The sequence below is a fragment of the Podarcis liolepis genome, assembly GCF_965112155.1.
Source record: "Podarcis liolepis genome assembly, chromosome: 5".
Taxonomy (NCBI): Eukaryota; Metazoa; Chordata; class Lepidosauria; order Squamata; family Lacertidae; genus Podarcis; species Podarcis liolepis.
This window is the reverse complement of record NC_139556.1, coordinates 5,841,354-5,855,932: the sequence shown is the minus strand read 5'-3', so window position 1 is coordinate 5,855,932 and position 14,579 is coordinate 5,841,354. Positions and strand designations below refer to the sequence as shown.

General features: G+C 44.5%; 1 protein-coding gene across 2 annotated transcripts in view; it reads left to right on the top strand.

The window, feature by feature from the left end:
• Nucleotides 1-14,579, top strand: part of SEMA3E (semaphorin 3E) — a 184,724-nt gene that overhangs the window by 154,986 nt on the left and 15,159 nt on the right. For both annotated transcript variants that reach the window (XM_083503347.1, XM_083503346.1), the window contains exons 7-12: nucleotides 681-823; nucleotides 3,333-3,447; nucleotides 4,257-4,326; nucleotides 5,129-5,273; nucleotides 11,601-11,823; nucleotides 14,105-14,196. In XM_083503347.1, the coding sequence (XP_083359473.1) occupies nucleotides 681-823; nucleotides 3,333-3,447; nucleotides 4,257-4,326; nucleotides 5,129-5,273; nucleotides 11,601-11,823; nucleotides 14,105-14,196 (788 nt within the window). The remainder of the gene's footprint in view (nucleotides 1-680; nucleotides 824-3,332; nucleotides 3,448-4,256; nucleotides 4,327-5,128; nucleotides 5,274-11,600; nucleotides 11,824-14,104; nucleotides 14,197-14,579) is intronic.

The following is a 14,579-nucleotide window of genomic DNA, read 5'->3' as shown; positions in this document are numbered from 1 at the left end:
CAGTTTGGTAAGCTTAGATCTGCAGTCCTGTTAAAACACTTGCTGACGTGTGCCTGAATTCGCTCAGTTCCAAGTGTGCGAACCCAGGTCTGTCAGCTTGAAGGGGAAGACTTCCTGTTCCCTTTCCCAGCTGTGATCCGGAGTCTGTCCATTTAGTTCCTAATGACACACATCAAGAGACTAGAAACGAAGGCACTCTGGTTTTCAGGATCTCAAAATGTTCCAAGCCATAGATAGCTCAGTGCTCATTGTCTGCCTTGGGCCAGTCCATAATATCTGGAATAAAAAGTGTACTATCAGGTTGCACTTATACAGTGGTACCTCAGGTTAAGTACTTAATTCGTTCCAGAGGTCTGTACTTAACCTGAAACTGTTCTTAACCTGAAGCACCACTTTAGCTAATGAGACCTCCCGCTGCTGCCACGCCGCCAGAGCATGATTTCTGTTCTCATCCTGAAGCAAAGTTCTTAACCTGAAGCACTATTTCTGGGTCAGCAGAGTCTGTAACCTGAAGCGTATGTAACCTGAAGCGTATGTAACCCAAGGTACCACTGTACATGTTTTTATATATGCATGATTACCAGTGTTTTTCTAAAATAAATTTGATTCATCCCTTTTTCCTTTTGCTTTTTTGGTATCTCTTCTCTCTCCCCCCCCCCCTTTTCTTTGGTTTTTTAAAGAACCAAAATTTGTAAGCTCCTTCATGATTCCTGACAACGAAGACCGGGAAGATAACAAGGTGTACTTCTTCTTTACTGAGAAAGCGTTAGAGGCTGAGACAGGTGCTCACGCCATCTACTCCAGAGTCGGAAGAATGTGTGCCGTAAGAAACCTTTTATGATAAAACTTCTGCTTACAGTGTGTTCCTTCTTTTTGCTCTGGAGTTTAGATGCTTTGGGTTTGGGAAAGCTAAAAGTAAAAAAATATATGTATTTTAAAAAAACAAGAACATCCAAGACTGAATTCTGACTTTCTTCCTGGCTCCATATCAAAGAGCCCCTTCTCCAGAGACAGGGTGGGAGATGGTTGTGACCACCCACCTAACTGTGGTTCTGGCATAGCTCAGCAATGAGCTGCATCTGTAGAGTTCATTCCCTACTGAGTGGCATAAAGTCAAACTTGAGGAGAAACATAAAAGGGATCAAGAGAAACGGGTATGGAAAGAAAACAGTCACTTGAGTGGCAGGCCCCATGCAAAATTTTGGTCTGCTCCTTATCTTGTGTGTGTGTGTGTTTTCCTAAATTTAACTCAGAGCTTCTGTTGAGGGAAAATAAAATTACAAAAGCTCAGCATTAAGCCCAATAGAAGAAACCAAAAGAGCTTTGCATGCTTTGGAGATCCCACCACCACGCCTGATCTTAATCATGTTTTCTTAGTGGAGAGCCCAATTTATTTCAGCGCAACTTGCTTTTACATAAATGGGCTTGGGGTTGCAGCTTCCCAGCCTTGTCCTGCGCATGCTTACTCAAATGCAAATGCCACTGCAAATGAATGATACTTCCTTCTCAATGAATGTCCGTAGGATTGCAAAAGTATGTTTGGTTAAACAGTGGGAAATACCTCTATGTAAATATGCACAGAATCTCATAAATGTCACTTTTCTAACTGCAAAAAAAAAACCAAGATAAGAACAGGGAGGGGAAATTCCCTCAGAAAGTTTGGCATAAGAACCACTAGTTGGAATGTCGTATAATCTCTGCATGAACATATTGGGAGCATATAATAATAATAATAATAATAATAATAATAATAATAATAATAATAATAATAATAATTTATTATTTATGCCCTGCCCATCTGGCTGGGTTTCTCCAGCCACTCTGAGTGGCTTCCAACTGAATATTAAAAACAATACAGCATCCAACATTAAAAACTTCCCGAAACAGGGCTGCCTTCAGTTGTCTTTTAAAAGTAAAATAGTTGTTTATTTTCTTCACATCTGAAGGGAGGGCGTTGGACACGGGTGCTACTACCGAAAAGGCTCTCTGCCTGGTTCACTGTAACCTCACTTCTCACAGTGAGGGAACCGCCAGAAGGCCCTCGGTGCTGGAACGATGTCCGGGCAGAACGATGGGGGTGGATAACTTCCCCACAGCTTTTGTGTCAGCACATCAACATGGACGCTCAGTAAATAGCCAGTCTAGAAGCTCAACCATTCATTCAACACTATATTAAATTTTAAAAAATCACAAGACATGTCACAGAATAGGGCAAGTCAGCACCATTCATAGCCAGCTTTTAATGCAGATTTGCAGAACAGGCATATTTTATAGCTCGGCCCTGGGGAGAGAGGGAAATGTTTCTTTGCACCCTTAGGAAAGGAGGGTAATTAGTAACTGTAGTCATTATATACAATATTTTTTACTTTAGGATTACAGCACCCATCTGCCTCAGAATGAGTTCCATGAAGTAACTCAAGTCTGAAATAAACAAATGTGAGGGTCATTCTTTATTAACCTCACAGAACTAATGCTAAGGGTGATTAATAAAACAAAGAATTTAACTGGCTAGCATATTTGCTTCACGGATGTGCCAAAATTGAGTAATCGGAAAGGGATTAATAATATCTAGACAGTTAAAACTTGTTATTGGCATGATTTTCATTAAAAAATTCTTACCAAACTACAGCTTTTAATGAGTACTTTGATAGTTTAGATAAAATGTAGACTCCAGAGTAATAATGTAAGCTATATAAAAAGCAAAGGTGGTCATTGTAGGACATAAGAAAAAGAGGGGGGGGGATCTCCTATAGGGAAAGATCTTTATTAGGACCAACCCAAAAGTCACAAAATACTGAGCAGGCTTCCAGATTCTACAGAACTCTTCATCATGTTGGATACAATTATTATTATTATTATTATTATTTATTTATTTATTTATTTATTTATTTATTCCCGCCCATCTGGCTGAGTTTCCCCAACCACTCTGGGCGGCTCCCAATCAAGTGTTAAAAACAGTACAGCGTTAAATATTAAAAACTTTCCTGAACTGCCTTCAGGTGTCTTTTAAAGATAGGATAGCTGCTTATTTCCTTAACATCTGAAGGGAGGGTGTTCCACCGGGGGGGGGGGGGCACTGCCGAGAAGGCCCTCTGTCTGGTTCCCTGTAACCACACTTGGCCCTCGGCACTGGATCTTTTACTATGTAAAGCAAGTGAGGGAAGAAAAAATGCTGGCTTGATGTTAAACCATAAAGTCTTCATATACAGTGGAAGTGTCAAATCTACTCGTAGCAGCAAAGTTGTGATCCAAAATTTCCCCTCCAATAGCAGGAGAACGCAACACGTCTAACCTGTCCCTGTGTTCGTCTTCTCTTGCTCCGTCCTCTCCAGAATGACATGGGTGGACAACGGATGCTGGTGAATAAATGGACCACTTTCCTCAAAACCAGGTTGATCTGCTCTGTGCCAGGAATGAACGGAATCGACACACATTTTGATGAGCTAGGTGAGGTTCCTGCTTCTGCGTAGGTGGAAGGCACAGCCCATTGTAAACTCATGCAGATTCACAGCTGTGCGTAAGTGACTGGTATCACTAAGTTCCTATGAAGTGGTTTGAGCATCATGATGAAACATGGTCTATTGTGTTGAGAATGAGTCAAAATTTGCATTGGCCTTTTATGCTTCACACCAACCCTTTCCTCCTCTGGCACAGCCATGAGGAAAACAGATTCTTTCCTTCTATTTTTTTAAAAAATTAACTATTGGTTTATTACATTTATATATTACACTTATATGCCACCTTTTCCTCAAGGTGCTGTGACTGGCTCTCCTCTTCTCTCTGTGAGGTACGTCAGCCTGACTGAGGGATGTTGACTGGCCCAAGGTCACCCAGTAAGCTTCATGGCTGAGTGGGGATTTGAACCCTGGCCATAGTGCGCATCTTGACGTTTCATCCAAACCCAGGAAATTGTGGCTAATCTTAACTACAGTTTGTTTGAAACCATCGATCGTAAAGTTGCCTGCTTCAACAAAACATCTGTTGTAGCGCTAAACTGTGGACGATCACAAACGGAAGCAAAACCTTCTCAACTTGTCCTCACATTCATATCAGAAGAGAAGAGGAAAGACACATGGCAGCTTGTTCTGGTCGTGTTCAATTGTGATTTGCCATGACATCCATAATGGTCCTGTGTGTCAGTGGTGATGAGACAGAAGTAAGAATGGAAACCTATTCATTTGCTAGGTTGCATAAGACTTTTTTCTTCCATAAATGGTTTGTTCATACTTAACCAGCATTATGCCTCCACTTTGCAGAGGACGTCTTTTTGCTCCACACTCGGGATAACAAAAACCCCGTGATATTCGGACTCTTCAACACTACAAGGTAAGCAATCGTGATGTAGCTACCCTAGATGAAAGACGGATACATTTTGAGGAACCTGCTTTATGGTGAATGTGAAAACACCATATGCCCTACTAGCAAATGAAAGGGTCTGGTTAGATATATTTTCTGAGGTGTCAATCGACATAGTGGACTGAGACTTGGACATAGAATAGAAAGTATTTATTTATCCACTGTCCATCAACTGATCACAGGGTGGACCACAATATTTCAATTAAACAAGCACAAAAATGCAACCATTGTGATTGCATTTGTAACATACGAAACAATTTAAGAACCCATTTTTTCAGGTTTTTTACCCATAATACCATTATAGCAGCAGACCAAATCCATAGTAATACCTAGGCCCAAGTGCAAGAGTATCCCAATGGCCTGGGTGAATAAGTACCTCTCAACTTGGCAATGAAAACTCAACATTGAAATGTTGGGTGCATCTTCAGGGAAAGGGACTCCACCACAGAGAAGGTCCCAAGACATAGCACTCATTGGAGAGATCATTGCAGATCTTAACATCCAGACTGACAAATACTGGAAGAGACGCCACTTCAAATATTTGTTCAGACCTTTATATGTCAGCATATAAATGGGTCCAGAAGCATATCAGCAGCCAATGACATGCTTGGACAATTGGTGTGTCATGGCCGCTACACCCTGCACAGCCCTCTAGTGACACACTGTGCCAGCTGCAGCTTCTGCACTGCCTTCAAGGAAAGTCCTATGTAAAGTGTATTGCAGTAATCTGAACATGAGGTTACCAGAGTCTTTCTTGATTTTTGTTTTGCAGCAACATATTCCGAGGATATGCTATATGTGTCTATCACATGGCTAGCATCCGGGCAGCTTTCAATGGACCATATGCCCATAAAGAGGGACCTGAATACCACTGGTCTGTGTATGAAGGGAAAGTGCCATACCCAAGGCCTGGATCAGTAAGTGAGAGAAGTTCCCCTCCACCCCCCAAATGTCATAAAATAGAGTACTGTTGAAACAAAAAACAGACAAATCTTGTAGATAAGAACTGGAGTTGCCGGGGGCAGTTGGTCGGTTGGCCCATAAACATACCTTTATTGTCAATGTACAACCTGTGTACAATGAAATTAACCGAGCCTCCCTCCCCCCCAACACTCAATCTCATTGCACTCTGTGTGCTTGTCGCACCACACACCAACCCCGAAAGTCAGTTGCACTATATTATTTTCCGTTCAGCAGCCTAATAGCCCACGGATAGAAACTGTTTTTTAGCCTGTTGGTACAACTGATTATACTTCTATATCTCCTGCCCGAGGGTAGAAGATTAAAGAGGTGCTGGCCGGGGTGTGAATTGTCCCTGAGAATTTTTCTCGCTCTCCTAAGGCAACGATCCCTTGCGATGTCATCTAGCGGGCTCAGGGGACAGCCCATGATATCATGTGCTGTGTTCACCACCCTCTGTAAAGATTTTCTGTCTGTGGCTGTCAAGCCAATGTACCACACTGTGATACAATATGAGAGGACACTTTCTATTGTGGACCAGTAGAAGGGGGTCATTAATTGTTGTTTAACATTGTTCTTTCACAAGACGCTGAGAAAATGGAGTCTCTGTTGGGCCTTTCTAACCACCTGAGTTATATTGTTTTTCCAAGTGAGGTCTTCACTAAGGTAAACTCCCAGGTATTTAAAGGAAGAGACTCTCTCCACACAACCCCCCCCCCCCCGGCCGATATACAATGGGCTGGGCTAGTTCCCCTCTCTTCCTCCAAAAGTCCAACATCATCTCCTTTGTCTTGCTAATATTTAGGTGCAAGTTATTCTCTAAGCATCATGTAGATGCTTTTTGAACCTCCCCCCTGTACGCTGATTCATCTCCACCTGTAATTAGACCCATTTTAGTAGTATCATCTGCAAACTTAATAAATACAATGGATGGATCAGATGAAATACAATCATATGTATGCAATGAGTACACGTAGGGACTCAGCACACATCCCTGCGGGGTGTCAGTGCTGAGCTTCAGGGAGGTAGATGTAACAGGCCCAATCCTCACTGTTTGTGTCAGATCCCTCAGAAAGTCTTTAATCCAGTCACAGATGGTAGAAGAAAGGTCTAGTTCCATCAGCTTTTTGATAAGAATGTCCAGAAGGATGATATTAAAAGCCGAGCTATGATCAATAAACAACATTCTAACATAATTCCCCGGTCTCTCCAGATGACTCGCTGCAAGGTGAGTCATCCCTCTTTGCTTTCCCCCATATGAACAAAGGGCTGCCATTCATTGCACTTGGAGCTTGCTTCTGGAGGGGGCAAAACCTGCTTCATATCAGTGGGACTCCCACTGGCAGAGATCCTAGGTGAGATATGCCCTTTCCCTGGCCCAGAAAGGAAGGTCCATAAGCAGAAGCCAGTTTCTCCGCATGTAGCTAGAGCAGAGGTCCCTCCACACTCTGCCATCCCTCAGTTCTAACCTGGCATGGTGTCTGATTTGGAGGGGCCTGTCAGAGCTCCTAGATGTTGTGGGTGACTAGGGCTCGTCTGGGGTGGGGAACATCTACATGGGACTCTCTCCCTTTCTATCATGACACTGGGTGTAAAGGTAAAGGTACCCCTGCCCGTACGGGCCAGTCTTGACAGACTCTAGGGTTGTGCGCTCATCTCACTCTAGAGGCCGGGGGCCAGCGCTGTCCGCAGACACTTCTGGGTCACGTGGCCAGCGTGACGAAGCTGCTCTGGCGAACCAGACCAGAGCAGCACACGGAAATGCCGTTTACCTTCCCACCATAAAGCGGTACCTATTTATCTACTTGCACTTAGGGGTGCTTTCGAACTGCTAGGTGGGCAGGAGCTGGGACCGAACGACGGGAGCTCACCCCGCCGCAGGGATTCGAACCGCCGACCATGCGATCAGCAAGTCCTAGGCGCTGAGGTTTTACCCACAGCGCCACCCGCATCCCTCTCAACACTGGGTGTAGTTAAGGGAATTATTGGCTGCAAACCTGGAAGTGGGAACAGGACATAAAATACCGTATTTTTCGCTCTATAAGACGCACCAGACCACAAGACGCACCTAGTTTTTGGAGGAGGAAAACAAGGAAAAAAATATTCTGAATCTCAGAAGCCAGAACAGCAAGAGGGACCGCTACGCAGTGAAAGCAGCAATCCCTCTTGCTGTTCTGGCTTCTGGGATAGCTGCGCAGCCTGCATTCGCTCTATAAGACACACACACATTTCCCCTTACTTTTTAGGAGGGAAAAAGTGAGTCTTATAGAGCAAAAAATACGGTACTTTGACTTAGGAAAGGATGACTGCACACTCCTTAACTTACTTATTTTGGCCAGTTAAAATTCCACTGCAGCAACTGCCTTCTCAGTCAGAACACCTCTCCTTTGAGTAAGCAGAGACTTGGTGCAAATGAACAGGGGGAAATGGTATTTGAGCTACTGGATCAGTGGCATGCAATGATTTTTTATTTATTTTTTGTAGGGGAACAGTTAGGGCTGGAGGTGCCAGGTTGTGAGGGTGATGTGGGAGAGCAACATCATGTCCGTGGGCATCGTGCCTCCCTCCCTAAACCGGGCAGAAGCTTCCCAGGGTTTGGGGAGGAGGGTGCAGGCTTCTGACAGAATGCCGGATCCCTGCTGCCTCCTTCCCAAAGACAGGGGTGCTTTGGGGAGGTGGTGGGAGGGCTCTTTGACCCCATTGGAGCATCGCGCCTGCCTCCCTAAGCCAGGCAGAAGCTTCCTGGGCTTTGCGAAGGAGGCACCAGGCTTTGATACTTTAATACTCTACTTTACTGGGAACATTTAGGGGAGACGCCTGTCGTCCCCCCCCCTTTGTCCACTGACCGCACACCACTGCACTGGATCTTAAACATTGGTTCATTCTAAGGCAAATCCCTGCTAGAGCTTCGCAGAGCCTCTCCTGTTGCTGTTGGCATCTCTCTAAACAGTCAGCTTAATTGCTTAATGCCCAGCATGGTGCTTTCAAACGCAGCACTACAAAGCAACCCCAAAGAATAATAAAACACCCGCCCAAAATGTGCTGATGGCCGAAGTTAGCCTTGAAGCGATTTACACATATATTTTTGTTTTAAATCCATCTAAATAATACATTCTCAAATCTTGCTCAAGCTGGAACTTTTCAGCAGGATTTGGCATTTCTGTTTCATTGGCTTGCAGCTGCACATGGGAAGCCAGACGTCCGAGTTCCTGCTTGAAAGCCACATGCTTTTATGATGAAAATCCCACTGCTGGCTGATTAGAAAATGCACTTCAAAACCGAGGCTGAGCACATACGCCAGGGCATAGCCAAGACCCAGGGAAAGGAAAACAAACTCTGCCCCATTTGACAAGTGCAGGAGTTTATTAGAGTCAATTACAGCCCCTGCCGCAAGTTGAGACTGAATGTTTCCAGTAAACATAAAGAGTATTTTATTTCACTTTATTGATTGAAAACCCAATTTAAATAGGGAGAGCCTGCTACTGTGGCTGGGCTTGAACCATCTCTTAAAACCACACTGTTTTCAACAGCCACGTAGGAAATAAATGATTACTGAAATATTTCTAGCAGAAACCTTAAATGGTTCTAATTAAAGTGCACAAGGTAACTTTTGAAGAGAGGACTCTATAAGGAGCTACTTCTATCGACTAATTTAAAGCTTCCTTTTCAGGATAAAAACGTGCCTATTTTAGTACAGTTAGTGAGCTTAAACTTGTGGCAGCAACTCCTCTTGCCCCTGACTCTTGAACATGTTGGCTGGTGCTGATGAGAGTTGGGATTCTAACAGTGTCTGGGGGTCAACAGCTTCCTCTGCCCTAGAAGCAAACATCAAATTGCTGATGTATAATCTTCTACTTTCCTGATGTGCAGAAAGGAGTTCCATAGAAGTACCCCTCTCTTGCAGGAGAAAATGTTGGCATGCATGGCTGGGGCTGAATCCTACCCCCTGGTTGTATTTTATAAGATGTTTAGGGTGAGGATAGAAACACTGGCATGTGCTATAGCTCTGAGGGGTGCTCATTCAGCACATCTGTCTTTTGCAAGGCTATGGGTGTAAATCAAAGGAAATTAAGCTAGGCATTGGAATCAAATATTGCTGACCGATTCTTTTCTTTAAAAAAAAAAAACAGCATTAGCATTTGCATGTTTGAAGAAATGGAACACTTAACATCTTTTTTCTCTCTCTATCAGACCGATATAATTTATTGTTGCACGGCACCCCAATCTCCGAGCTCTGCGAGATTCCAAGCACTTATTAAGGATTCAGGTTTCCTTTGGAAATGAGGCACTGCGGAGACTGTGGTGCCTTTATGATATATGGTTTATTTGCACACATACCTGAGCCTAGGATAGAGGGGTTCCCAGCATTACACTCCAAGAGGGTCTGACTTCTGCCATGGCCACAGCAGCCTTGGATTCAAAAAGACTCTGGATGTGGCTCAGCCTCTCTCCAGCTTGCCGCATTTTTACAGACTGCAACTATTTTCCTCCAGCCCACATCATCCCCAATGGCAATCCTAAACTCTCCACTCTGCTTTGTCTCTGTGAACCATCTCAGAGCTTAGGAAGGGGTTCAACCCATTTGCCAGCTGGCACAGAGTCTTTAGTTTGCCAATGACCCATCTCTACTTTGTTAATGGCCCACCCCTCAGGTGATCTCCTGAACACATGAAGCTGAGTCCAGCTATTCAGAGTCTGACCTCCAGTTTAACTCTCCAAGCATTCATTAAATTCTAACACCTATGAGGCCCAGGGATTTAAGGCAGTGTTTCCCAACCGGTGTTCCGCGGCACACTAGTGTGCCGTGAGATGTTGCCTGGTGTGCCGCGAGATGTTGCCTGGAGGGAGGTGGGCGAGGGCGTTTGCTTCCCGGAGGACTTGTGGGAAGCCGCCCCTTCCCTGGGTGACGCGCCGCCTCGCGACTCCGGAGTCAGTCCCGAGGGCTCTCGGAGGGACTCGCGAGCGATGGCGCGGCGGCTCCGGGGCGCTCTCAGCCGGGCCGCCGCGCGCCCCCGCGCAGCCCCTGCTGCAGCTGCCCGGCGTGGAGCGCGACGCGGAGCCGGCCGGGCTTGGAGGCGCCCAGGTAGGGCCGAGCCGGGCAGGGGCGGGGAGGTCTCGGTCTGCTGCGGGCGCAGGAGGGCGAGCGGGAGAGTGGGAGCCGTCGGGTCTCCTGGAAGGAAGCGAGGCGGCGGCTGAGGGGGATGCAGCCCCGTCCCCAGCAACAGGCGCTCCTCGAAGTGAGGCCACAAGTCGGGGCTCGGACAGGGCCTGGAAGCAGCGGCTCCGGCTCTTGGGAGCGGAGAAGGGGACTTCGAAAGTGGCCTGGAGGAGAAAAGCCCCGATGCAGCGAGAGCGGGGAGCGTGCTGCCTTGTCCAGGCCTCCTCGCTTTGTGCCGTCCGCTGCCGGGAGCAGGACACGGGGGCTCCTCGTTCGCATGCTTTCCCGGGTGATCGGTGAGGGTTAGGGTTAGGGTTAGGGTCCCTCAGTCCCTCGCTTTGCTGCCTCCTCCCCCCCCACCCCCAAAGCTTGGAGGTTCCCCGGCAAGGGGGAGGGGAAAAAATTGAAAGTTACACTTTTGTGCGTCCCTCCCGGCGTGACGCTGCGCGCTGACGTCACGGGGCTGTAATGGTGGTGTGCCTCGAGATTTTTTTCATCAAACAAGTGTGCCTTTGCCCAAAAAAGGTTGGGAAACACTGATTTAAGGGAGCCTTGCACCCACAAACCCTGGCACCACAACTCTTAACAATATTGTTTTGAATCTGTCCCATCAACTATTGTACTCTTCTTGGAGAAGAGATGTTTAGAAAGCCATTTGAGAGACAGACTGCTAGAGAAGTTACATTTCAAGGGAAAGTCATTGAAACACATCATTACTCTCCACAGGTCAGAACAAATCCCTCAATCTTCAAGTTCTGCAGCTGCTTTGTTTTCTACATTTTTTTTCCAGCTTTGGCATTATCCAACTTCCAAAGTGATCACAAGTTCACAGTTGCAACTTTCTATCTACTCCTTTTTTAAAAACCTAGAAATCTAATCTATTCCATGTATTTTCTCAAACCGCAATGCTTATTGCAAAAGATATCATTTGATCTTAGCTAAAATCTGGATGCTGTGCAGTGCATGTGAGTCCCAATCTGTCCAGTGATGCTTGTACCTTAGTAAATGTGTATACGAGGGCAGCCTTAATCTTACAAAATAAAGCAGGGTCCACCTTTTACTAGCTCCATGTTCTTCCATGGACGGCTATCAGCATCATAACTGTAATCTGCTTTGTGTTTCCTAGTGTGCCAGCAAAGTGAATGGAGGTCTGTACGTGAGCACCAAAGACTATCCGGATGAAGCCATCCGTTTTGCTAGGAGTCACCCACTGATGTATCAGTCGGTTAGGCCTGTTCATAAGAGACCAGTTCTTGTGAAGACGGATGGGAAATACAACCTCAAACAAATAGTCGTAGACAGAGTGGAAGCAGAAGACGGGCAGTACGATGTCTTATTTATTGGGACAGGTAAATGAAAAAGAAAGGGAAAGGGTTAAAAGCACCCACTTTCACTTCTTTTCTTCTCCAACTCATCTTCCATGCACTTAGGTGAACTCTGAGCAGTCTTCCTTGGCTACCTGCAGGCCTGAATTTCTGGCTCCCAGCTGATGCTCACGCTCTGCTTTCTCCCTAGTCAGTGTTCACTTCTTGGTTTTTTTTGTATTTTGGTTAAAGGAAAAGTTACAGTATATTTAAAAAGAGAGAGAGAATTCCCTGGATGCCTAAGATCCAGGTTGGGGGCAAGTACTCTTGGGTGAGAGATTTAAAATCACAAACCTGTGGCCCTCCAGATTTTGTAGTACTATAACTCCTGTGTTACCTGGCCATTGGCCATGCTGCCTTGGGATAGTGGCCATTTGAGTCCCACAACTTCACCACCCCTGTACTAGGGCATGCATGTCCGTTGCCCAGCAATGAGGCTAGTATTCTTCAGATCTAATTCCTTGTGATGGGCAGGGCCACACTTCTGTCATCATGGCCATTGGGCAATTGGCTCCTCATTTCACTGCCCTCCTGCAGCCTTGGCTCCTGGGGTCCCTCATGCCAGATGTTCTGGAGGTCTCGATTTAGCTGAGATGTGGCTTCTCCGCTCTGCACTTGAACAAATTGTTGGAAGTTGAGCAGTATGAATTCTGGGCATGATTCCGATTTATTGAGTACTTGCATGCTGTGAGTTGTGAGGGAGTAACATAGTTTAAACGCTTGTCAGATCACTTTAGTGTCCAATTACTTTAAAACTCAGTCCGCTCTTTGCTGGGGTAGAATTCTTTTCTCCTCAGGCCTCTCCTTCCGCAGGAGACTTCTAAATGGGGCCATTTTCTCAGTTTGAAGATTTATTGTTTTGTTTTCTAACTAAAAGTTTTTTAGAAGCGGTGAACTCTGCTGTCTTCCACAACTCCTTTCTTGTAAAGGGACCTTAGCTGTGATCTTCAAACCACTCTGGTGACATTGTTCCTAAGACTTTTAGGATAATTGCCTGTGTCAAATAATCCTAGAGCTGGGCCTACAATTTTGATTATGTATTTTGTGGTTTTATATTTTGATTTTATTCTGTGAAGTGCCCTGAGACCTCCGGGTATAGGTCAGTATAATAATAATAATAATAATAATAATAATAATAATAATAATAATACAAGCCTGTTATATGCTGTTGCCATTTTGTTTCCATCAATGATACTGGTCAGTCAGGAAGGTCACCAGTTCACATCACAGTTTCGCCACAAATTCAGTTGCATGGCTGTAGCAGAGTTGACACCTCACATTTTGCATACCCTCCAACATTTTTCTAATGAAAATAGGAACATCCTATTCCATAATAATAATAATAATAAGACAAACTTTACTATTTATACCCCACCCATTTGACTGGGTTGCCACTCTGGGTGGCTTCCAACATATACAAAACATAATAAAACATTAAACATTAAAAAACTTCCCTTCAGATGGCTCTGGAGTTGGATACCTCCATACCCCCAATATTTCTCCAATGAAAATAAGGATGTCCTAAGGAAAAGTGGGACATTCTGGGATCAAATCAGAAAATGGAATGGCTTCTGTAAATCAGGGATGTCCCTGGAAAATAGGGACACTTGGAGGGTCTGCTTTTGTAGGATATTCATGAGTGACCTACCTTACAGAGCTGTCAAATGATTTTTCTGAGCTGGGGTAGGAAGAGAAAGTCCCATTTCCACTCAGCCAGAAGCTTTTGGGGTCATACTGGGCCCCTCTCTCTCAGCCAAATCTACTGTATTATGTTGTGCATTGTGGTTTGCTGTGGTTTTATTGATTGGAGTTTAGAAATTACTTATTGTAATTGTTGAGTGGATTTCTGTTTAATTTTGAAATGCTGATATTTAATATTATTTTATATTATTTTACTGAATGTTGAATGTTATTTTATTTGCATATTGTATATTGTATTATGCATATTGTCTTATTTATATGATGTTAGCCGCTCTGAGCCTGGCTTTGGCTGGGGAGAGCGGGATACAAATAAAATTTATTATTATTATTATTGCTTCACAGATGGGAGGAAGAAAACTTCTGTCTCTGGCCATTTGTATTTTCATATTTTAGAGTGGATGAAAAATCATATTCTATTTCCCTTCAGAATTCTTTTGGTCATATTTGTTTGGAAACATTTTGTACTTTACTGGTGTACAAATAAATATGGTTACCAGTCCTGAGTTTTCAATCTCTCTCTCTCAATCTCTCTCTCTATCTCTCTCTCTCTGAAACTCAACTGCAGATAATGGGATTGTACTGAAAGTCATTACAATTTACAACCAGGACACAGAATCGATGGAAGAAGTGATTCTTGAGGAGCTGCAAGTGTTCAAAGTAAGGTATTATTTTCGGTCTGACTTCATATCCACCAAACTGTAGAGACCGCAGTCCTGCACACACGAGGCTACTTAATGCTCATTGGGGTAAATAAATTTTAAGTACCCTGAATAAGCACAGAATTTCAGCCATAAAGCCTATAAATTAGCCATTGTATCATCTGCACTGGTAACATTGTACCATCGGTATAAAACTGAAAATCATTCCAACCAAGACATTTTCCCTAGTAGAGTGTATGGACTGTGACTATGAAAACTGCTGAATTTTGCAATGTTTAGGGGGTATGGGGAAGAATTGGGGAAAGCCAGTGCAGATTCTAGGATTGCCTTTAACAACTGTCTTGGAGATGATGGTGGTGGTGGTGGTAATAATAATAATGT